This window comes from Pristiophorus japonicus, chromosome 7, assembly GCF_044704955.1.
Source record: "Pristiophorus japonicus isolate sPriJap1 chromosome 7, sPriJap1.hap1, whole genome shotgun sequence".
NCBI classification, from domain to species: Eukaryota; Metazoa; Chordata; class Chondrichthyes; family Pristiophoridae; genus Pristiophorus; species Pristiophorus japonicus.
The window spans coordinates 87,819,264-87,844,286 of record NC_091983.1 but is presented as its reverse complement, the minus strand read 5'-3'; the positions used below and the strand labels follow the sequence as shown (position 1 = coordinate 87,844,286).

The 25,023-nt window shown below is 45.1% G+C and overlaps 1 protein-coding gene across 1 annotated transcript in view; it reads left to right on the top strand.

Moving 5' to 3' along the window:
• The window catches only part of selenoi (selenoprotein I), a 76,375-nt gene that overhangs the window by 26,576 nt on the left and 24,776 nt on the right, over positions 1 to 25,023 (top strand). The window contains exons 2-3 of the mRNA XM_070885108.1: positions 21,257 to 21,325; positions 21,992 to 22,100. Coding sequence (XP_070741209.1) covers positions 21,257 to 21,325; positions 21,992 to 22,100 — 178 coding nt within the window. The remainder of the gene's footprint in view (positions 1 to 21,256; positions 21,326 to 21,991; positions 22,101 to 25,023) is intronic.

The window sequence follows — 25,023 nt, the reverse complement described above, 5'->3', positions numbered from 1 at the left end:
AAGGAAATTTTTTCTGGACCAAGGAAAAATAAAATTATATTGCCAAAAAAGAACCCCCAAATTGTTTGTCACTCCTGGGGATAAATTAACAGTTTCAAACCAAATTAAATGTTTAGTGCCAGTGCATTGCGACGACACAACTTTGCCACCAAAGAGATTCCTACAAGTTGAGATTGGGTTTTGGAGGTTTGTAGCCTACTTGGGAACAATTCACTGTATTTCATTGATGGAAGCTGAATTTGTTTTCAGCAAGTTAACCTTTTTTTCTCAATAAGCAGTCTCTTCAAGGAAAGCAAAGCAATCTTATGCACTATTCGCCTATGTTAAATACAGCTGTATAATACATTGGAATCGATACATATTTTGGTTAGGAACTTTTTGTACCTATTGTCTCAGAGTACAGAACAATTAATGTTTACTGTGCATGTTGCTTTTGGTTTGAAATTTCTGTTCTCGTTGAGGCAAAAAATGTCTGTACTGGGAATGGAATATTTTCCTCTTTTGGATTTCACCATCCACTCTAGACATGGTCAGCTATAGCCATTTGTCGAGGCTTCTTTTCTTTGGGGGCTGTATAGTGCGTACTATGGATACTTGAAGTCATGTATAATATTTAAATTTGTGTTTCATTAATTTGTATATATCTCAAGCTGGGGCTGCTAACCAATCTTGGTGTTCTGATTTAGGATTTATTCACCAATGATGTAATAGTGCTGAAACATAGGGGTCGAGTTTTGGGCTGTGCCTAGAACGGCGCAGCCCCGACCTGGACGCCCGTTTTTCACGCCTAAAAGTGCGACAGAAAAATACCTCTTAATTCTCCGGCTCCTTGCTGGTCCCTGGGAACTCGGCGCGGCTCGCACACAGCAGCGGGGGACGGAGCCACAGAGTCGCGCCGATTCTGCAAGTGGAGGGGGACGGGGCTAAATTAAATGAGGCAACGTCGTGCCGGCAGTCCTGCGTGCACACGCGCAGTAGCCCAGAAACATTGGCACTCGGCCATTTTTAAAGGGACTTAAAGAAAACTGGCTATCTGGCTGCCTCTCCCTGTCCCTGGCCAAATGGCCTCAGTCTCCCTCGCAGCTCGAAGGCTGCTTGCTGTGTCTTCGGCCGCCGTCAGCCACTGACGCTGCCCCTGTCTCCTACATGGAAGGAAGGCTTGCCTGAGGCACCGCAGCTCGAAGGCTGCTTGCTGTCGTTGTTGTTGGGCTGCCATCGAGTCACTGACGCCGCCCCTGTCTCCAACATGGAAGGCCTGCCTGAAGCTCCGCAGCTCGAAGGCAGCTGCTGCTTCACGCAGGTAGGAATATTCAATATTTTGTCTTTGCTTTGTTTATAATTTTTTAGTCAGGATGGCCCTTTATTTGTATAAGTAAGACTGTTGAATGCTTGTAGAATTTAATTACTTCCCTTTTCCCCCCCCCCCCCCGCCCCATTCCCTACGCCTGATCTGTAACCTATGCCTGATTTGTAAAGTGTAGGCAAGGTTTTTCTGAGCGTACAAAAATCTACACTTGCTCCATTCTAAGTTAGTTTGGAGTAAGTTTTCGCTGCCTAAACGTTCAAAACAGGCGGACACACCCCCTTTTGAAAAAAAAATCTGTTCCAAAATGAAACTGTTCTGACTGACTAGAACTGGAGCAAACTAAATGCCGAAAATTGCAATTTCAAAGATACTCCATTCTAAACCAGTTGCTCCAAAAAAGTAGGAACAACTCAGGCCGAAACCTGACCCCATAGAAACTAGGAGCAGTAGTAGGCCATTCGGCCCTTCGAGTCTGCACTGCTATTCAATATGATCATGGCTGATCCTCTGTCTCAACACCATATTCCTGTTTTTTCCCCATATCCCTTGATGCCTTTTGTGTCTAGAAATCTATCTATTTCCTTCTTAAATATATTCAGTGATTTGGCCTCCACAGCCTGCTGTGGTAGAAAATTCCACAGGTTCACCAACCTCTTGAGTGAAAACATTTCTCCTCATCTCGGTCCTCAATTTCCTACCCTGTATCCTGAGACTGTGACCCCTTGTTCTAGACTTCCCAGCCAGGGGAAACATCCTCCCCGCATCCAGTCTATCCCAACCCATCAGAATTTTATACATTTCAATGCGATCCCCTCTCATTCTTGAATACAGGCCCAGTCGACCCAATCTCTCCTCATACGACAGTCCTGCCATCCCAGGAATCAGTCTGCTGAACCTTCGCTGCACTCCCTCTATGGCAAGTATATCCTTAGGTAAGGAGACCAAAACTGTACATAATACCCCAGGTGTGGTCTCACCAAGGCCTTGTATAACTGTAGTAAGACATTCTTGCCCCTGTACTCAAATCCTCTTGCAATGAAGGCCATCATACCATTTTCCTTCCTAACTGCTTGCTGCACCTGCATGTTTGCCTTCAGTGACTGGTGTATATGGATGGATACCCAGGTCCCTTTGTACATGGACTTTTCCCAAGCTATCACCATTTAAATAATACTTTGTCTCTGTTTTTCCTGCCAAAGTGGATAACTTCACATTTATCCATGTTATACTGCATTTGCCATGTGTTTGCCCATTCAACCTATCTAAATCGCCTTGCAGTGTCTTTGCATCCTCCTCACAACTCACAATCCCACCTAGTTTTGTGTCGTCAGCAAACTTGGAAATATTGCATTTGGTTCCCTCATCCAAATCATTTATATTTATTTATATATATATAGGGGCCCAGGTACCCCACTAGTCAATGCCCGGCACCCCGAAAAAGACCAGTTTATTCCTACTCTGTTTCCTGTCAGTTAACCAATTTTCAGTCCATGCCAATACATTACCTCCAATCCTATGTGCTTTAATTTTGCACACTAACCTCTTATGTGGGACTTTATCAAAGGCCCTCTGAAAATCCAAACACACTACATCCACTGGTTCTCCCTTATCTATTCTATCAGTTACATCCTCAAAAAACTCCAGTAGGTTTGTCGAACATGATTTTCCTTTCATAAATCCATGTTGACATTGTCTAATCCCGTTGCTATTATCTAAGTGTGCCGTTATCACATCCTTTATAATAGACTCTAGCATTTTCCCTACTACTGATGTCAGGCTAACTGGTCTGTAGTTCACTGTTTTTTCTCTCCCTCCTTTTTTAAATAGTGTGGTAACATTTGCCACCCTCCAATCTGCAGGAACTGTTCCATAATCTATAGAATTTTGGAAGATGACAACCAATGCATCCATGGCTATTTCCATGGCTACCTCTTTTAATACTCTGGGATGCAGATCATCAGGCCCATGGGATTTATCGACCTTCAGTCCCATTAGTTTCTCTAGCACTATTTTGTTACTAATAATCATTTCCTTTAATTCCTCTTGCTCACTAGACCCTTGGTTCCCGAGCATTTCTGGGCTTATTTGTGTCCTCTTCCGTGAAGACAGAACCGAAGTATTTATTTAATTGTTCTGCCATTTCCTTGTTCCCCATTATAAATTCTCCCATTTCTGTCTGTAAAGGACCTACATTTGTCTTCACTAATCTTTTTCTTTTTACGTACTTGTCGAAACTTTTGCAGTTGGTTTTTATGTTCCTTGCAAGTTTACTCTCATACACTCCTTTTCCCCTCTTAATCAATCTCTTAGTCCTTTTTTGCTGAATTCTAAACTGCTCCCAATCCTCAGCCTTCCTACTTTTTCTGGCAACTTTGTATAACTCCTCTTTGAATCTAATACTATCCTTAATTTATTTTGTTAGCCATGGTTGGGCCACTATTCCTTTTGTGTTTTTAAGCCAGAAAGGAATGTATAACTTGCAATTCATGCATTCGTTCCTTAAATGTTAGCCATTGCCTATCCACCGTCATGTCTTTTAATAACTTTTCCCAATCTATCATAGCCAATTCATTCCTCATACCTTCGTAGTTTCCTCTGTTTAGATTTAGGACCCTAGTTTCGGATTGGACTACTTCACTTTCCATCTTAATAAAGAATTCAATCATGTTGTGGTCGCTCTTCCCGAAAGGACCCCGCACAACAAGATTGTTAATTAATCCCTTCTCATTACACAATTCCCAATCTAGGATAGCCTGTTCCCTAGTAGGCTCCTCAACGTACTGGTCTAAAAAAACATCTCGTACACACTCCAGGAATTCATCTTCCACTGTATTGGGCCCAAGTTTCCACATGATTTGCGCCTGATTTTTAGGAGCAACTGAACTGGTGGAGAACGGACTATCTTAGAAATCGCAATTCTCCACATTTTTTTTTCTGCAGTTCGAGTCAGGCAGAACAGTTCTACTTTGGAACAGAATTTTTTCTTCAAAAGGGGGCGTGTCCGGCCACTGACGCCTGATTCCAAAGTTTCCACAGTGAAAACGTACTCCAAACTAAAGTAGAATGGAGCCAGTGAAGATTTTTGTAGAACTGAAAAACCTGTTCTACACATTAAAAAAATCAGGCGCAGGTTACAAATTAGGCGTCCAGAACGAGGTGGGGGAGGAGGGGGGGGGGGAAGGGAACTCATTAAATTGTACAATAAATCCTTATTTATACTTCTACAAATATTATACAAATAAATCCAACCTGAATAAACATTTATAAGCCAAGAAAAGATTAAATAAACCATCTTCCTACCTGTGTGAAAGTGCTTCAGCCAGGGAGAATTCTGCAGCCGTTCGTGCCGCTGAGCGGGGGGGGGGGGAGAAAGCCGTTCGTGTCGCTGAGCGCGAGGGAGAGGGAGGGGGAGGTCAGATCGGATTCAGGATCCAGTTCGGGAGCGGGAGTCGGGTCCAGTGGGGGGGGGGGGGGGCGGGAGCGCGGGTCGGGTTGGGTCCAGTGGGGGGGGGGGGGGGGGAGAGAGCGAGTCTGGTCTGCGGTGGGGGGGGCGGGAGCGGGTGTCGGGTCTGGTCCGGAGGCATGGGGGGAGCGGGTGTCGGGTCTGGTCCGGAGGCAGGGGGGAGCGGGTGTCGGGTCTGGTCGGGGGCGGGGGGAAGCAGGAGCTGGCCGTGGGAGGAGCCTTATTCACGCAGCCCCAGTGAGACCATTCGGCCAGGGCTAGGGGCTGCGTGCTTCGGGCCCCTCCCACACAGTTCGGCGCCTGGAGCTACTGCACTTGCGTGCCCACTGTAGCGCGCATGTGCAGAGGTCCCGGCACTGTTTTCAGCGCAGGGACCTGGCTCCGCCCCCCCACAGCTCGTGCCGGCTGCGCCGAGGGCCAGAGGACCTACAGGTAGGTGGAGAATACCGAGGATTTTTTTAGGCGCCGTTTTAGGCGCGAAAAACGGGCGCCCAGCTCGGAGGGGTGCCCGTTTTTTTTCTTGTGGAAACTTGGGCCCATTATAACTAATTTGGTTTGGCCAGTCTGTATGTAGATTAAAGTCACCTACGATTACTGTAGTACCCTTGTTACATGCATCTCTAATTTCCTGTTTGATGCCATCCCCTAAAATACCACTACTGTTTGGAGGCCTATAGACAACTCCCACCAATGTTTTCGGCCCCTTGGTGCTCCTTAGCTTCACCCAGACTGATTCTACATCTTGATTTTCTGAGTCAATATCCTTTCTCACTATTGCTCTGATTGCATCCTTTACTAACAACGCTACATCACCCTCTTTTCCATTTTGCCTGTCCTTCTTCCTAAATATCGAATATCCTTGGATATTCACTTCCCAACTTTGGTCACGCTGCAACCATGTCTCCATAATTGCAACTATATCGTATCCGTTTACATCTATTTGCGCTGTTAATTCATCTACCTTATTACAGATGCTTCGTGCATTCAGATACAATGCTTTTAGATTTGTCTTTTTAACATTATTAGACATCTTAACATTATTTTGTACTATAGCCGTATTTATCTTATTGCTATTTTTTCTTACCTGGACCCTATTTGTTAGTGCACTCTTGTTTGTATGCTCTGTCCCTTCCTGACATAATCTGGTTATCCTTCCCACAATCACTTTCCTGCATTGCTTCCTTTTCTCTTTTCTTTTTAGCATTCTAGATATCTCTCCACTGCGACCATCTCCATTCCCCCCCCACCCCACGGCCCTTATTTAGTTTAAAGCCCTGTCTACTTCCCTAATTATTCGGTTCGCTAGAACTCTGGTCTCAGCATAGTTCAGGTGTAGTCCGTCCCCATGGAACAGCTCTCTCTTTCCCGAGTATTGGTGCCAGTGCCCCACGAATTGAAACCCACTCCTCCCACACCAACCTCTGAGCCACGCATTCATCTCCCTGATTCTATTGACCCTGAGCCAATTTGCTCATGGCTCAGGTAATAATGCAGAGATTATTACTTTTGTGGTTCTGCTTTTCAATTTAGTCCCTAGCTGTTCAAACTCTCTCAGCAGAACCTCTTTCTTAGTCCTACCTATGTCATTGGTACCTACGTGTACCACGACAACTGGATTCTCCCCCTCCCACTCCAAGTTCTTCTCCAGCCTGGAGGAGATGTCCTTTACCCTGGCACCGGGTAGGCAACACAGCCTTCGGGATGCACACTCTTGGCTGCAGAGAACCTTATCTATCCCCCGAACTATACTGTCCCCTACTACAACCACCTACCTCTTTACCCCCTCCCACTTGAATGGCTTTCTGCACCATGGTGCCTTGGTCAGTCTGCTCGTCCACCCCGCAGTCTGCACGCTTATCCGCATGGATTGCAAAAACCTCAAATCTATTGGATTAGTGCAGGGACTGAGGTTCCTGCAATGCTACCTCCTGGATCCCCTTACCTGCTTCACTCGCAGTCACACCCTTCTGTCCCTGACCACGTGACAATTCTGAAGTATTTAACCTAGAGGGTGTGGCTACCTCCTGGAGCAAAAGGTCCAGGTAACTTTCTCCCTTTCCAAACCTCCAAGTCCATGAACTTTAAATAGGGAAAATAGCAAATAAGAAATATATGTAAGTGCAAATAGGACTGAGTTACCTGGACTTTAAATGATTTATTGTCAGGGCTAGGGAATGCTGGGCTGAATGTGACACAATGGCTACAATGTAGACACCTCTTGCTAAATGGAATACAAAATTATCTAGCTACCAAAGGTGAAAAGACATTGCATATTCCCTAGTCCCTTCCATCCTCTATTTTTTACATAAGGAAAGAAAGACTTGCATTTGTATAGCGCCTTTCACAACCTCAGGACACCGCAAAGTGTTTTACTACCAATGAAGTACTTTTGAATTGTAGTCACTGTTGTAATTTAGAAAACACGGAAGCCAGTTTGTGCAAAGCAAGCTCTCAGAAACAACAATGTGATGGTGACCAGATATTCAGCTTTAGTGATGTTGGTTCAGGGGTAAATATTGGTCAGGACACCGGGGAGAAATCCCTTGCTCTTTTTAATGTCTCATCCAAAAGACGTTACCTCTTGACAGTGCAGCACTCTCTCAGTATTGAACTGGAATGTCAGCCTAGATTAAGTGCTCAAGTCTCTGGAGTGAGACTTGAATCCACAACCTACTGACATAGGTGAGAGTGCTACCACTGAGCCACGGCTTACACCTTCAACATAGAGAAACATCCCAGAGTGCTTTCGAGGTGTCATCAAAAACGGGTGCTAGCCAAAGAATGCGATATTGAGACCATAAGCCTGAACAGAGGTGAGTTTTAAGGAGGGTCATAAAAGCAGAGATACAGAGGAGTTGAGTGACGGAATTCCAGAGCGGGGTGAGGATTAGGTGGCTGAAGGCACAGTGATCATGGTGTAGTGAAAGAAGTGATTTGCAGAAGAGGCCAGAGTTAGAGGAAATTTCAGTTGGTTGGGGTATACTGGTGGAAGTTACAGGGTTGGGATTGGGTGAGGCCAAAAAGGGATTTAAACATGAGTGATTTTTCTCTCATCATTCAGGGTCAGATAATCCAGTTGTACCTCTACTGCTCATTCAGCACAGACTAGGACCTATCTGTATGGCTTACTACATATTTGTTACCAGCTGAACAATTCCAGGAACTATATTTTAAATGGTTAGGTACATTGTTCACAGTGCTGGTCATTCCTCAAAAAAAACCTCTCCAATTATCATACTAGTTGGGGACAGTTGGTTGAGACTGACATATTTTTTGAGCTCCGATGGTACATTGTGTTGTTTTACTGGAAATCAAAGTCAAAATTAAATTATGCTGCTTTTTATTTTGCAATTACGTTTTTTATCATGGCAAATGGGAGCTGAATCACATAGAAACATAGAAAATAGGTGCAGGAGTAGGCCTTTCAGCCCCTCACAGAATCATCAAGCTACTTAATACTAAGCCTTTATTATAAAGGAGGTATAAGTGAGCTTCAACTCCAGTTTAGGAGGATCATTTTATGCACTGGCGTAAATTTCGCACACCACTCCTCATGCTTGCATACCTCGTACTAAATTATAGCAATAGCGATGTCTAGCATCATATTGGAACTGCGTCTGCGCACATACAGAAGCTGAACTCCAGGACTGCGTCTGCGCACATACAGAAGCTGAACTCCAGGACATAGTCAACGTATTTACGCGTACAAAAGCATGGGCCCTACGCTAAACATCCGTAAGGCAAAGGTCCTCCACCAGCCTGTCCCCGCCGAACAGCACTGCCCCCCAGTCATCAAGATCCACGGCGCGGCCCTGGACAATGTGCACCGTTTCCCATACCTCGGGAGCCTCTTATCAACAAGAACAGACATTGACAATGAGAGATAACACTGCCTCCAGTGCAACCTTTGGCCACCTGAGGAAAAGTGTGTTTGAAGATCAGGCCCTCAAAACTGCCAGCAAGCTCATGGTCTACAGGGTTGTAGTAATACCTGCCCTCCTGTATGGCTCAGAGACATGGACCATGTACAGTAGACACCTCAAGTCGCTGGAGAAATACCACCAACGATGTCTCCGCAAGATCCTACAGATCTTCTGGGAGGACAGACGCACCAACATTAGCGTCCTCGACCAGGCCAACATCCCCAGCATTGAAGCACTGACCACAGTTGATCAGCTCCGCTGGGCAGGCCACATTGTTCGCATGCCAGACATGAGACTCCCAAAGCAAGCACTCTACTCCGAACTCCTTCACGGCAAATGAGCCAAAGGTGGACAGAGGAAACGTTACAAGGACACCCTCAAAGCCTCCCTGATAAAGTGCAACATCCCCACAGACACCAGGGAGTCTCTGGCCCAATACCGCCCTAAGTGGAGGAAGTGTATCCGGGAGGGCGCTGAGCACCTCGAGTCTCATCGCCGAGAGCATGCAGAAATCAAGCGCAGGGAGCGGAAAGAGCATGCAGCAAACCAGTCCCACCCACCCCTTCCCTCAACGACTATCTGTCCCACCTGTGGCAGAGACTGTGGTTCTCTTATTGGACTATTCAGCCACCTAAGAACTCATTTTAAAAGTAGAAGCAAGTCTTCCTCGATTCCGAGGGATTGCCTATGATGATGATGATGGAACTGGTTTAGGGATGCACGAACTTGTACAATATTTACAGCCACGAGATATTTCCCTTTAGTCTGACCTGAATTCAGGTGGTTCTTTCGAATAGTAGTAGCAAAGCAAATCAAATATCAGTATCAAAGTTGGATATCCAGGCCAGAGCTTCTGGTGTAACAGCGTGGATATCTTCCAGGCTGCCTGTAAATTTCTTCTGAGGGCAGTGCTTAATGTGCTCCAGGGTCTGATTAGGAGCTTGACAGTCACATGATGGGGATGCTTTAATCTTCCATCTATGGAGAAAGTGGCAGCATCGACCATGTAATGAAGCGGTTGATGGCTGTCCACTATTTGTGAGGAAGGTTTGATTCTTCAGGTTGTACTGTGGGGTCCTCTATAAGGAATCCATTACGTGTCGCATTTCTTCCCAACATTTCGTCATTGGTCATCAAGGCTGAGGGGAGATCGCTGAAGAACTTTGGCGACAGTGAGGCCTAGGCGGTTGAAGGCATGGTGGCCAATGGTGACCTGAAGGTAGAGAGGGATGCGCAAGAGTCTGAAGTTATTTAGGCAAAAGCAGCAGTTAATTTGCACATACTAAAGTTCTATAAATGGCAGTGAGTTAAATGACCAGTTTATCTGTTTTTTGTTGTGTTGGTTATGAGAAATAAATGTTATGGGATTAGTTTAAAGTCTCATCGAAAAGTTGGAAACTCTAACAGTGCAACATTCTCTTGGCTCTGCACTGAAGTGCTAGCCTTGATTATGTGCTCAAGTCCTGGAGTGAGGTTTCAATCCACCTTCTGACTCAAAGATGAGAGTGCTGCCTATGAGCCAAGCTGACACTAGGGCATTTTGGAGGTACTGCAACATGAGTTGCTAAGAAATTGGGGGCCTGCGTGTTGGACAACAGCTGGAGGTCAGACTTTGATTTGGGAAGGTGGGGTGGGTTTGGGTAAATCTGGGCAGTGAGAAATGAACTGGGCCTTTTGTTCTGATGCAGTAGGAGGCTTGGAGAGGAAGTAGAGCAACGGGTTTGGGGACCAGAGACCGGCTGGAAGGGAGTGGGTGATTGATCTTGCCAAGTTAAGCTGAAGTTAAAATCCTTTGTACAACAAGTGAAAGAGTGCTCTCTTCAGTTACATCAATTGAAGTGAACTGTGAGGTCTTCGGTCATATTTAAACAATGGCCTGTCTTTTGCAGCATGTTAGTAGGCGGCCAGTGAAAATCCGAAACATTTTATGCACTTTCAGTAATTCCTAATAACACAGTGAACTTGACATAATGTCACTCAGCATTAATGTTCAGTAATGGAGGTTCAGTTGGTGGACAATGAGAGGATGGAAGTTAAATGATAAAATAACCCACTTGCTTTATTTTGTAACAAACAAGAATAGAAAAAGTTGGAGAAACACAACAGGCCAGCTAACAGCTATGGACAGCAATTGGGAAAACAAGGTGCAGCCAACCTCACACTAAACTCTTGCAAACAACTGAGCTCCATCGAATACTCAAGTTCAAGCAGAGGTTTTCGAGGGGGGTTAGGGTCACCAAGTCTGAGACATTTTATATTGCATTCAGTATAATTAGTCAAGAGGGACATCTGATCAGATAGAAGCCTCTTTCCTGAGAGTAAAAACAAAAACGACATCTTCAGTTGGTATGTTATGCCTGTCATTGCCAGATTTTCAGGCTGATGGTAGACCAATGGCTCTTACAAATAAGCCCAAAAAGACCAACATTTTTCAATCCAGCAAGCAGCTAGGTAGGCAAATGGTATATTGACCTTTATTGCAATTGTAGATGAGGTCACACCTGGGAGCACTGTGCACAGTTTTGGTCTTAAGGAAGGATATACGTGTACAACATCTGAAATCTGGAATTCTCAGGACTGAGTCCATGCCAGATTTTAGGTTTTGCCGGATTTCGGACACCTCCGCTCCTCGTTGTCCTCTGCTCCTCGCCACCTGCCGATTCCCGCCACCTGCCGATTCCCACCACTCTTCCGCCCATGGACCCCTGGCACTTCGTTTTTTACTGGTTTCCTTGTCCCTCGCTGCCCGATGTCACCATCATGGCCACCTCAAAAATGTCCGATTTTCGGACAATTCCTGTTTACGGAATTCCGGATTCGGGGCGTTGTACCTGTACTTGCGTTGGTGATGGTGTAACAAAGGTTCACTGGATTGATTCCTGGGATGAGAGGGTTGTCCTATGAGGAGAGATTGAGTAGATTTGGGCCTATATTCTCTGGAGTTTAGAAGAATGTGAGGTGATCTCATTGAAACATAGAAGATTCTGACGAGGATTGACAGGGTGGATGCTGAGAGATTGGTTCCCTAGCTGGAGAGTCTAGAACTAGGGGCCATAGTCTCAGGATAATTAGGCCATTTAGAACTGAGATGTGGAGAAATTTCAGAGTGGTGAATCTTAGGCATTTCTGCCCCAGAGAGCTATGGATGCTCACTTGTTGAGTACATTCAAGGCTGAGCTTGATAGATTTTTAGACTATAAAGGAATCAAATTATTTGGCAATCGGGCGGGAATGTGGCGTTGACGTCAAACATCTGCCGTGATCTTATTGAATGGCGGCGCAGACTCGAGGAGCTGTACGGCCTACTCCTCCCATTTCTTATGTTTTTATGTTCTTGTGTCCATTTGAACCCATCTCAAAAATTTCCTGACCTGCCTCCTACAAACTCACTGCCCTGTTTCTCCTTCCTTGATGCTCCACTAACAGTGAGCTCATATTTATAGGGCTTAGTTAATGAGTGCCAGACAGCTTTATTGTCACTCCCAACACAACCTAGTTGTCATTTTGTGATGTCAGTACAGTGTTACATAAACACTGCACTTTTATATACCAGCCACCTCCAAAGGTGCATGCCAACTTCTCGCCTAAACAATTCCGTTTTAACCTACATTTAGATTTTACTGATCGGGGTCATTTTATTTAGCTCTCACTCGCTGCGCTTGGTGCCTCTGTTTGCGATGCCAACAGTGCCAGGGCTTGTGGCTGTATGCAGACCAGGGTGTGGAATTTCCTGTGGGTTGGAGTCGGGAAGTTACATTGGAAATTACGCTCATTCGTGCACCTATTTTGCCAATTTCTATTTACACCCAAATTTTCTGCCAATATCATTAACGTACGCCAGAACACAAAATTGGGCATAAACAAGTAGAAATCAACATAAAATTCAGGGCCTGAGGAAAGTGCCAAACTCGCTCCATATATTTATTTTTTAAGCATAAAAATTAAAATTACAAGCTATCTAACTATCATTAATGCGCATTCGGCACATGTTTAAGAACAAGGAATCATGCAAGCGTTTGAACTTTTAATGTGACTTATACATTTGCCGTAACATTGCATTTAAAGAAACAAATAATACAGTGCAAGTCTCAGTGAGGAAATCACAGAAAAACAGAAAAGTGACATTCCTGCCAAGCCTAAAAGTCTAGGCTTAATTTTACATCTCTCTCTCTCTTTTCCCCCCCCTCTCTCTCTCTCTCTCTCTCTCTCTCTCTCTCTTTCCCCCCCCCTCTCTCTCTCTCGCTCTCTCTCTCTCTCTCTCTCTTTCCCCCCCCCCTCTCTCTCTCTCTCTCTCTCTTCCCCTCCCCCTCTCTCTCTCTCTCTCTCTCTCTCTCTCTCTCTCTCTCTCTCTCTCTCTCTCTCTCTCTCTTTCCCCCCCCCCCCCTCCCCCCTTACTCTCTCCACTCACCCCCTCCCTCCTCTCTGAGAAACACAAAGACACTGACGGACCGAGAGAGAGAGAGAGACACTGACGGACCGAGAGAGAGAGAGACACTGACGGACATAGAGAGAGAGAGACACTGACGGACCGAGAGAGAGAGAGACACTGACGGACCGAGAGAGAGAGAGACACTGACGGACCGAGAGAGAGAGAGACACTGACGGACCGAGAGAGAGAGAGACACTGACGGACCGAGAGAGAGAGAGACACTGACGGACCGAGAGAGAGAGAGACACTGACGGACCGAGAGAGAGAGAGACACTGACGGACCGAGAGAGAGAGAGACACTGACGGACCGAGAGAGAGAGAGACACTGACGGACCGAGAGAGAGAGAGGACACTGACGGACCGAGAGAGAGAGAGACACTGACGGACCGAGAGAGAGAGAGAGACACTGACGGACGAGAGAGAGAGAGACACTGACGGACCGAGAGAGAGAGAGACACTGACGGACCGAGAGAGAGAGAGACACTGACGGACCGAGAGAGAGAGAGACACTGACGGACCGAGAGAGAGAGAGACACTGACGGACCGAGAGAGAGAGAGAGACACTGACGGACCGAGAGAGAGAGAGACACTGACGGACCGAGAGAGAGAGAGAGACACTGACGGACCGAGAGAGAGAGAGAGACACTGACGGACCGAGAGGGAGAGAGAGAGAGAGAGAGAGACACTGACGGACCGAGAGACAGACAGAGAGAGAGAGAGACACTGACGGACCGAGAGAGAGAGACACTGACGGACCGAGAGAGAGAGAGAGAGACACTGACGGACCGAGAGAGAGGGAGAGAGAGAGAGAGACACTGACAGAGAGAGAGAGAGAGAGAGAGAGAGAGAGACACTGACGGACCGAGAGAGAGAGAGAGAGACACTGACGGACCGAGAGAGAGAGAGAGAGACACTGACGGACCGAGAGAGAGAGAGAGACACTGACGGACGAGAGAGAGAGAGAGAGACACTGACGGACCGAGAGAGAGAGAGAGAGACACTGACGGACCGAGAGAGAGAGAGAGAGACACTGACGGACCGAGGGAGAGAGGGAGAGAGAGAGAGAGAGAGAGAGAGAGAGAGAGAGAGAGAGACACTGACGGACCGAGAGAGAGAGCGAGAGAGAGACACTGACGGACCGAGAGAGAGAGAGAGAGAGAGAGAGACACTGACAGAGAGAGAGAGAGAGAGAGAGAGAGAGAGAGAGAGACACTGACGGACCGAGAGAGAGAGAGAGAGAGAGAGAGAGAGACACTGACGGACCGAGAGAGAGAGAGACACTGACGGACCGAGAGAGCGAGAGACACTGACGGACCAAGAGAGAGAGAGAGACACTGACGGACACAGGGAGACACAGACTAGGGGGGCCCCATCCCAGCATGCTGTTGGAGGGCTCCCGGTGCCGCAGTAGGTGAGTAGAAACATAATTTTTTATTGATTGATTTGATTTAAAAAAAAAAATTTTAATAATTTTTTTTGTTTGATTTATTGGTTGGTTTATTGATTTATTTATCACTTATTATTGATGATGGCTCTTTATTTGTAAGAGTGAAGTGTTTAATGTTTGTAAACTTTCCCCTTCTTCCCCCCCCTCCCCTCGCCCCCCGCCTAGCTGTTGTTCCCTCCGCCTGATTTATAAGTTGGCAAGGTTTTTCTGAGCATACAAAAATCTAAGTTAGTTTGGAGTAAGTTTTCGCTGCCTAAACTTGTAAAACAGGCGTAAGTGGCTGGACACGGCCGCTTTTGAAATACAAATCTGTTCTAAAATGAAACTATTTGAACTCACTAGAACTGGAGCAAACTAAATGTCGAGAATTGCAATTTCTAAGATACTCCATTCTAAACTAGTTGCTCAAAAAATAGGAGGAACCTCAGGCCGAAACTTGAGCCTTTTAGTTCCTGAATCGATGAGCACTGGGGTCCTGCATCTAACAAACTGTGTGTGCCAAATTGCCATTTGTTCTTTTTGAGATTGACACTATTTTAGGTTGGTTTGATAATGTCTATTACTTGAGCTTTCCTTTTGTGGCTTTTGACATGATCTCAACTCCTTTCTGTTATTTCCACCACATCCAAGATTCTCATTATGCATATTGGTGGAGCCAGTGGCTCGTTATGCAAACTACCAACATAGTAGTGAAAAAGACTGTACACAATAAAATTACACTGATTATTGTAACCTAAATGTTTGATTTAAAAAATGAAGAAGTGGTATTTATGCTGGTTTGAAATATGTTGAAGATTTCTTACAAAGAGAATTTACTGAGTTTTGGCTAAAATCATTGGAGATTGAACCTTTTGAGTTACAGCACAGTTGCCTATAACTAAGATCAATATCCATACTTGTTATTTTTGAGGTAACATGAAATGCTGTTGGAATCATTCAGGCATTCTTGTTTAACGTGAGGAATCCCTCTTCGCACCCCCCCCCCGCCCCCCATTTCAAATTATTTAGGTCTATTCTAAGAAATAATCCTTCAGGGGTGTCTTTCCAAATTTATTTTTTTACAACTGCTAATAGGAACTGCCATATAAACTGATAATCATTAGGTTACCTATTATCTTCTGCTATTGCAAACATATTAAAAAAATTGGAATTTTGGAAAAAAATAGAAAATTCTAGGAATGCGCAGCAGCATAAAGAGAGATTAATATTTTTAACCCTTTGTCAGAACTGGAAACTGACAGATAAGGAAACTCTTGTATAGGACTAAACAAAGTGAAGAATAATGGCCCAAATTTTGCAGTGGTAATGACGGCAAAACTGTCACATTTGCCATCATTACCCCTCTTAAACTGACAGGAGCTTCAGGATTTAGCACATGCGCAGATAAACGCGGAAATCCAGAAGCTGTTGTCAGTCATTTCTTGCTTCGTTATAGGTTGCACTGTCAAACTCCCCAGAGCGGGAAATCAATTCAAATCACATTGAAGAATGAAAACTTCCCCTATTATGCTGGAATATTGTTAAACCACCCCCGAAAAAGTTAAGATTTGTTGAAAGAGGTGTAGCTGGGTTTTTAATAGCGAATTGAACAACTGTTCTAACCCTGAGAAACTAATTTTATATTTGTGGAATGTCCAAGTTTTTCCATTAATATGATCAAGAATTACATGGTTTTTAAAATATATATTTAATTTTTTGCTTTTTCAGCTTCTACCTTCATCCTATGTGTATGTCCCAATCTTTATTTCGCTCTGTAAAATTTCTAACAAGTAAATTGGAATCTGTGCATTTTAATTCTGGGTTTGCTGTCTGAGAATTCTTCAATGTGATTGACTACTCGGGTTGCTTGATGACATCACTGTTGCTGGAAGCTGGCAATTCGATTGATTTGGCCCCAGATTCAAACAAAGGCTGGGAGAGCTGAAATCAATGCCACAGAGATCACTAGATCTTTGTGGGCAGCTTTCTTCAGCATCAGTGGCGAGTGGTGTCGCTTAGCTGCTAACCGCAAATTTCGGGCCAATAACTTCCATCAATAATGTGGTTTTGAAATTGAGCACAACTTGAGTATTAATGTTGTATTTGCTTTTATTCTATTCTTACCCCACCACCCCCTTTTCTCTGGCTCTGCATTTGTTTACAAGCTGTTCATCGCCACCATCTTCTAGTTCCGGGTGTCCTTGTACACGAATCACAAAGTTAACATGCAGGCACAGTAAGCAATTAGGACAGCAAATGATATGTTGGCCTTTATTACAAAGGATTGGAGTATAAGAATAAAGAAGTCTTGCTACAATTATATAGGGCCTTGGGGAGACCGCAGCTGGAGTACTGTGTACAGTTTTGGTCTCCTTACAAAAGAAAGGATGCACTTGCCTTGGAGGGAGTGTAATGAAGATTCACTGGACTGATTCCTGGGATGAGGAGCTTGTTCTATGAGGAGAGATTGAGTGTACTAGACCTATATTCCCTAGGGCCCGAAATTGGTCGATGTACCGCCCAAAATAATTTTGGTCAAAAAACACCTATATACTACTCAGAATATTCAGCATTGACATACCACCGAGCAACATGCACACAGTCTGCCATGCAGGACTGCCCGCATATCGCCTAAAAAGTTCGATTTTTATCACATACTGCCGACATACCACCAGAACTGCATACACCGTCCTAGAAAAGGTGGTTTTACGCGATCTTAAATGGGCGGAGTGCATGGATCCACCATTTTGGAAATCGGGAACTGTCAGCTAAAGCAGCACCTCTATTTCTGAGGTGAACAGTGATTTTACGGTGCAATTTAGAGTGGAAAAGGTATTTTTATTGTTACTAAGATAGAAGGCATTTTAGTTATATTTTTTTATCGAAAAATATTGTGGAGATTTAAGAAGAATGGGGCCTGTACTATCTCAGCTTGTATTGCTGACAACCTGTCTAATGGAGGAACCAGATGTGAGAAGGTTTATTGAGTAGAGTTTCAGGGTAAGGGAGGAGGGCGCAGACTGATGAGGAAGAGCAGGCCTTAGCCTGATGACTGTTACCCCAAAAGTTTGACACTGTACAAGTGCTTAAATTAAATTCAAACGTTTATATAAAAATCTCAAATATACAACCATTTTAAAACTTTGTAAAACTTAACTATAAAACAAGTTGAATAACAACTTTAACAAAACTTTTACTTTAATAAATTTTTACAAATCAAACTTCAATTATTCAATGAACAAGTACAACAAAAAGACCCTTTACTGGCCTCATCCACAACCTCGCTCCCGTCCTCGACCATCACCCTTGAGACTATTTCCCCCCCCCCCTTTCTTACTCCCGCCCTTCCCTTTCCCAGTGCCCCTGAGCCCGGACCTCCCAGTGGTGGTACCAAGCCGGCGTGCAGCACCGCACCTCGCGTGCTGTTGCTGTTGTTGGGGGTCACAGACATTGCAGGCACAATGAATGAGGCCTCAGGAGAAGCTCGCGATGTGGAAGACGTGGCTTCAGGGCTGGAAGATGACGTCATCTCCCCACCCTCAGGTGCTGTCGACTTGACTTCTATGGCACGGGGGTGGGGTCCGCGCCATGTCCCGATCCCGTTGATTGCTGCATGGCTTCGATGGCGTCGGCAGTGATCATACGCGACATATCCTCCGACTGTCGCTCTGATAGAGCCGCGTGTTTGCGGCTATCGTAGTCGCGGTCTTGAGCAGCTCTCAACCTATGTCGACGCTGGCCTGTGACAGATGCACCATGTCCTGGTAGACATCTACAGCAACCGACCTTTGCTCCACCAACCTCCGTCGCTGCGGCAAAGGCGCTGCAACACTGGGGGTGCCTTGCTGTGCACGGCTTGGTCCTGCAGAAGAAGAGGAGCTATGGGGGAATCCCCTGAATACAGACTCGGTGGTGGAGGATGTTCCAGCTGTCCCGCATGGAGCTGGTGTATCCTCCTCCGTCTCCACCCCCAGCTCCACCTTCACTGCCTGCAGGATCAGCGACTCTTCCTCTTCCTGTTCCTCTTCGTCTTCCTCATCTCTGCCAGTGAAGTCGGGAGAGGGCTGGGTGACGCCAGAGGTGGAGGCAGTGGGTCTCTATCGGTGTGGTCTGAATCATCCGAGTCTGGAAATACAAAACAACATTTAAAAAAGCTTGGCAGCAGCAGAAGAGTCAGAATTACATGACTACATAGTACAGTGACTTACTTAAATGTCTACCACTGCTGCAGTACTGCATTACATATCGCAGACAGACAATACACATATCTGCATTGTGTTACATGCCCCCAACATTGCAGTACATCACATGAGGCCAACATTACAGTGCAATAAACTTACATTACATCAGGCCAATGTTACAGTTACATTACATAACATGAGAGGACTGCAACACAGACTGCATTTTATTCAACTTACCATCTTGTGTGAGTAGGTCAGCTCCACTGCATGGTTGCTATCCCCAACCAGGGACAGGGCACGGATCTCGATATCAGTCAGAGGCTCCTGGGTCCTTCCCCCCCCCCCCCCCCCCCCCCCCCCCATATGCTGCTGATCAGCTGCTATTGCAGATATCTTCTGCAGAAAGTAAAGTAAATCAAAGTAAAAATCTTTCTCACACACGCGCACGCTCTTGCACGCTCTCTCTCTCGCGCGCGCACAAATAAAACACTGCGTTGATCCTCATGTCATTGCCTGAAAGCACGAATACATCGCCGTAAGCTTAAGATAAATGACATCATCTGTGTGACACGGAACCTACATTTACATGGTACACGGCACATGGGGGGTGCATAAATAAAATAATTACTTACTCTTGCGACCCTCACCAGACCGTTCCACCTCTTGCGGCACCTTTCCCCGGTGTGTCCCATGGTACTTTTGGAGGACACAGCCTCCCCGATCTCGTCCCATATCCTGTTGTATTCCTTTGGGAAGGGGGGGGCTTTCCACGACCACCCTTCGTTAGCTCGGAGTACCTTTCTGTTATATGCTCCTGAAGGGCAGGTAACTCTATCTCGTCGATACCGGGCACCCTCAACCTCCCGTCCTTTTCAATGCTTCTGCGCTTTGATTTTTTTTTTAACATTTTCATAATATTTGTTATGATTTTTGCTTTGTAAAATATATCTTCAAATTGTAGAATTATTAGCTGTTATGAATATTTTTTAACTCTGCAATGTGTTTTTAAAGTAACTGCCCATCAACTAGCTTGCTGCTCCTTCTCTCTCCTGTCCCTCCTCTTCAAGTCGCTGCGCATGCGTGGGTGATCCCTGACCCCCGAAATCGTAGGTAAAACGCTTCTGTTTTTTTTTAAAAAGGGGGGGAAAAATTTGCTCATGCGCAGTTCAGTGCCACACTGTCCATTGAAGAGAAAGTCGATCTGGATCAACTACTAGATTACATACTGCCCACTGCAAACCGCTGGCATACCGGCAAAAAATTTTTGACCAATTTTGTCCTCTTTGGTCTCGGCGATATGCCGGCGGTTTGAAACAATGCACCGCCGAGAAATTGGCGGACCTTATGCATTGACCAATTTTGGGCCCCTAGAGTTTAGAAGAATGAGAGGTGATCTCATTGAGACATACAAAATTATTAAAATGTTTGACTGTTGGATGCTGGACGGATGTTTCCCCTGGCTGGTGAGTCCAGAACTAGGGGTCGCAGTCTTAGGATAAGAGGTTGGTCATTGAGGACTGAAGTGAGGAGAAATTTCTTCAGAGGGTTGGGAATCTTTGGAATTCTGTGCCCCAGAGAGCTGTGGATGCTTAGTCGTTGAGTATATTCCAGGCAGAGATTGATAGATTTTTGAATACTAAGTGAACCTCAGGATGTGGGGATAGTGCAGGAAAGTGGAATTGAGGTAGAAGATCAGCCATGATCTTATTGAATGGTGGAGCAGGCTCAAATGGCTGCCTACTGCTATTTCTTGTTCTTCTGATGAAAGATGTATAAGTATACTTAAACAAAAGCAAAATACTGTGGATACTGGAAATCTGAAGTAAAACCAGAAAATGCTGCGAACACTCAGCAGGTGATGAAAGGTCATCAACCTGAATCGTTAACTCTGTTTTCTCCCACTCCACAGATGGTGCCTGATCTGCTGAGTTTTTCCAGCATTTTCTGGTCTTAGTTTTAAGTGTATTTGTTGGAAATCTCATAACAGCACTTTTCACAACTAAATGTAGTGACCATTTTTACTTGTTTCAAATGTTGGTGCACTAACTGGAGCTGGCAATGATTATAAATTGGTCCTTCTAACTACATGACCAAAGGCTCAAGGTGTTGCCTGTCCTTGAATCCACTTGCTGCAGATGGGGTGAATTGCAGCAGGCTTGTCTGGGTACTGCATTAATCACTTTGCCATCGATGAAGGAAAAGCTAATGTGACATTTAACCTCTTTCTCTCTCCCCCCCCCCTGCTCCCCCCACCCCATTGGCCGAGCACTTGAGCACTATTTGTGGTGGTCACAGTAGCTCGTGTGTCCCTTCACTCCCAGCTAATGCACCAATATTCAGTTAAATATGCAATAGAGGAACGTTCTTATGTAATCCAGCAACACAGTTTAGTTATGAAGGAGTCATATTTTGCTCAGATAATGCTATAGTTGCCTTTTTTGTCATTTAGAAATTTTAATAATTTGCAAATGCAAAGTTTCTGATTTAAAACAGCATATGCATCAGTTTTCTCTTTATTTCCTTTGCAGTACAGTGCAGTAGACACCAATCCGTTGTCTGTATATGTTATGCACCCATTTTGGAACTCTGTAGTTAAGGTAAGAGCAAATTAATACAAACTTTCAGGTTTTTTTGGTCTCATTTTGGGAGGTATTGCAATACTCCTATGAAGCGCCTTGGGATGTTTTACTATGTTAACAGTGTTATATAAATACAAGTTGTTACTGCGTTCTTGTGTGCTATCTTTATTTTCAGCACAGGACGAGGTATTTGAACTAAATTTGGCAGAAATATTTTTTAACAATGAGGGAATCTGTATTAGATTTCCTTATAAAATATTACTTTCTCAAGAGAAGTCATGGGATTTCTGACATCCATGTCAGAGATAACAATCTCCCGACTATGCTATAGTCTTATTTTAGAGTATCTTGTTGCATTGTTCAAAATGCCATCAGCTCTATGATGCATGGGATGGAGGGAAAGGGCCATATTCGGAACTGGAATCGGGTACCAGTGTTGTTGAAATGTTTGCAGAAGACCCAGATGGTGAGAATGATGCCATGACAGTCTGCAGTCTTCAGTCATTGTTATAAAAGAATCCACTAAGAATATGTTGCTTTAAAATTTAAAATAAATAGTAGTGGACAGCTGACTGGTTTGACGTATTCAGTATTTAATTTTTAAATTGAGCATAAAGACTAGTTAACCTACAGTGGAGAATTTCTGATCTCCCTACTTATCAACCTTTCTTTTTGCTTTTATAGATTTTACCCACATGGTTGGCACCAAATCTGTTGACGTTCTCTGGTTTCATGCTACTTGTACTTAATTTTTTTATGTTGGCCTATTTTGACTATGATTTTTATGCTTCAGGTAAGAGCTTGGTTTCTGTGTGTGTTTAGAAAATATAGTGGGAACTGCTTCTAGGTAACAGTCTGAAGTTCCAATGCACAGATGCCGCCCCATTTACTTCATAGCGTTGCCTCTGACAACACAAGTGCCATCAGAGGTACGCCTGTAGTATAATTGCCACCAGAGACGCACATCTTTCTTGGGCAGTAGGTAGTTTCTCTTTGTGCTGGAGTTTGCATTGCGCCTGCTATTTTAATTGTAACTACAGACTCCTGTACAAGCAGCAATTTGCTTTTGTTGCTGCTGTCTTGAATGGAGCTTCCCTTCCTTCTCCTAAGGGATATCGGGGATGGTCTGTGGCTAAAGTAAGAAAGCTGACTTTAACTGCAGTAATTGAGCATGCACAGTTAATTGAAGCGCACATTTGCAACTGTAACTATGCTGCATGGACACAAGATAAGAACATAAGAAATAGGAACAGGAGTAGGCCATACCCTCCATCTGAATTTGAAATTCAATCATGCTATGATCACTCATTCTGAGGGGATCCTTTACTAGGAGATTGTTTATTAATCCTGTCTCATTACACAGGACCAGATCTAAGATAGCCTGCCCCCTGGTTGGTTCCGTTACATACTGCTCAAGGAACCCGTCCCTTATGCACTCTATGAACTCCTCCTCAAGGCTACCCTGACCAATTTGATTTGTCCAATCATTATGGAGGTTAAAATCACCCATGATTTTTGCTGTTCCCTTTTTGCAAGCCCCCACTATTTCCTGGTTTATGCTCTGACCAACACCTGCCCAAGAGACATAGAATTCCCTGTGCGTGGTGCTTCAAACTCCTTGCATTAAATACAATGCCATGCATTATGTTGTGGAGTATCCCCAAGCAATTTGGAGGGCCCTGAATTGCCTGTGCAGCTCCCTCCGGCTAGACCGTCATGCAGCTTTGGCTCAGGACAGCAGCTGGGTGCTGCTCTTGCGTTCCACCATGTAGAAGGGGCAGCCTTGCCTAATGAATGGCTGAGGGCAGATGAGCCAGTCAGTGTACTGCAAAGCCTTCCATGCCTCGCCCTTATAAAGATAAGGCTTATGCGATTCAGGATTTTTAATTTATTTTCCCCCCGAATGGAAAGGGGTTTGTGTTGTGTTTTAAAGCAAAGTGAATTTGCATAGGTTGACCACTGACCACAAGCATTGAAGATGTGTATTAAAGCCAGACTGCCAATTTGTAGAATGTCGCAGCTGATCATTGAGGACCAATTGTCTTCTCCCAGACACATTAGTCTCTGTTTATTTTGATTGCAGATGTTTTCCTTAGACCTATACCCCAAGGCAGGATTAGAGGTTATTGATAGCCCTCCTTCCAAGTTACCAACTGGGAGCAAGTCAGCATCTCAACCCTTCCCTTTGCTGAGAAAAGACACATGGGCAGTCAGGATTTAAACAAGGGACTGCGAGGTATAGGTTTGAGGCCTGGAGACTCTCCCTTGCCCCTCCTCCCCCCCCCTCCCCCCCCCCCCGCCTCAGCCCCCCCCCCGCCTCAGCCCCCCTTGCCTCTGCCCCCCCTCCCACCCTCCGCCTCGTATATCCCACCCTCCGCCTCGTATACCCCCCGCCTTGGGCTCCAGCTTTCGGCCCTGTCTCGTAGACCCTCGCCTCGGGCCCCAGCCTCGGCCCACCCCCCTGCCTCGCCGGCCCTAGCCTCGGCCCCCCCTCCCACCACCCCTGCCTCACCGCGTGCCCCCCGGCCTCGCCAGCTCCCCTCCCCCCCCCCCCCCCCCCCTTTGTCGTCTTCACCGGGGCAGGCTGTGAAATTGACTTTCTTCCTTTTCAACGATTCACCAATGCGCCTCCAAAAAAGAACTGCTACCTCCCTTGCCTCCCACCCCATGGGGTGTAGTTTTAAAAAGACTATCTGCTGTTCTCAAAATGAAAGGTGGACATCCTAGCTAATGGGCTTAGAATCAGACATTTGATCTTCTTGGAATCAGTTGTATTAGACTGTGAGCTGCAGCAGAGCACAAACTGGCCTGTCTGGTCTCAGTGCACATCCTACAATGCTGGCAGCCTGAGGTGCCTCTTTGCAATCCTGTGCAAATTTGTTTTAGAATGTAACATATATATATAATCTAAATATAACTCAATCCAATATTCCTTCCGTGAAGATGTAAAAAGCGAGCAAAATTGTGATGACTACGAAAAAGAGCAGGAAAAGACCAAGCGGCCCATTGAGCTTACCCAGCCAGACATGGTGCCGCCTATGTACACTGAAGCTCACCCTCCCAGGTCATACAATCTCTGGGAGAAGCAAGTAAAAATAGGGGAAATACTTACTCATTTAGGAAAAATTGGGCCTTGTATAAGTTGCAGATTGTATTTCTGGTTTTATATTGAACTGTCACAGCTCTATACCCAAAGATTCTAATGGCTTTCCCGAAGGCTTTGGTTGTGTACCTGCAACTTTTTGTCAATTATGGCCTCTCTGTCCCTCTCCTGGTCCTCATTAATAAGTTGGTAACCCCACAAGGGTATACATGTGCCTGAAATTACCCAGACCCAGATGCATTACACTACATTTCTCCATATTGAAGGACATCTGACACACACTGACCCATTACCCCAATGTATCATATGTACCTAATTTACTTCAGCTGCATTCCAAGCTCTTGCATATATTGTGTCATCAGCAAATTTGATTATTCCCTCTATGCCTTCATCAAATTCACTAATAAAGAATGTGAAGAGTAACAGTCCCAATACAGATCCCTGCATTGGTGACTAAACTCCATATAGAGCTGCTTCTGTTGATGCCAGTCTCTGCCTGTGGGAATCAGTTTACTATCCAGCATAGAATCTGTTCATCAGTCCCACAGGCCAAATACATTAACAACCTTCTGTGCAGCACTTTATCAAAGGCATCCAGGAAATTAGAAATACA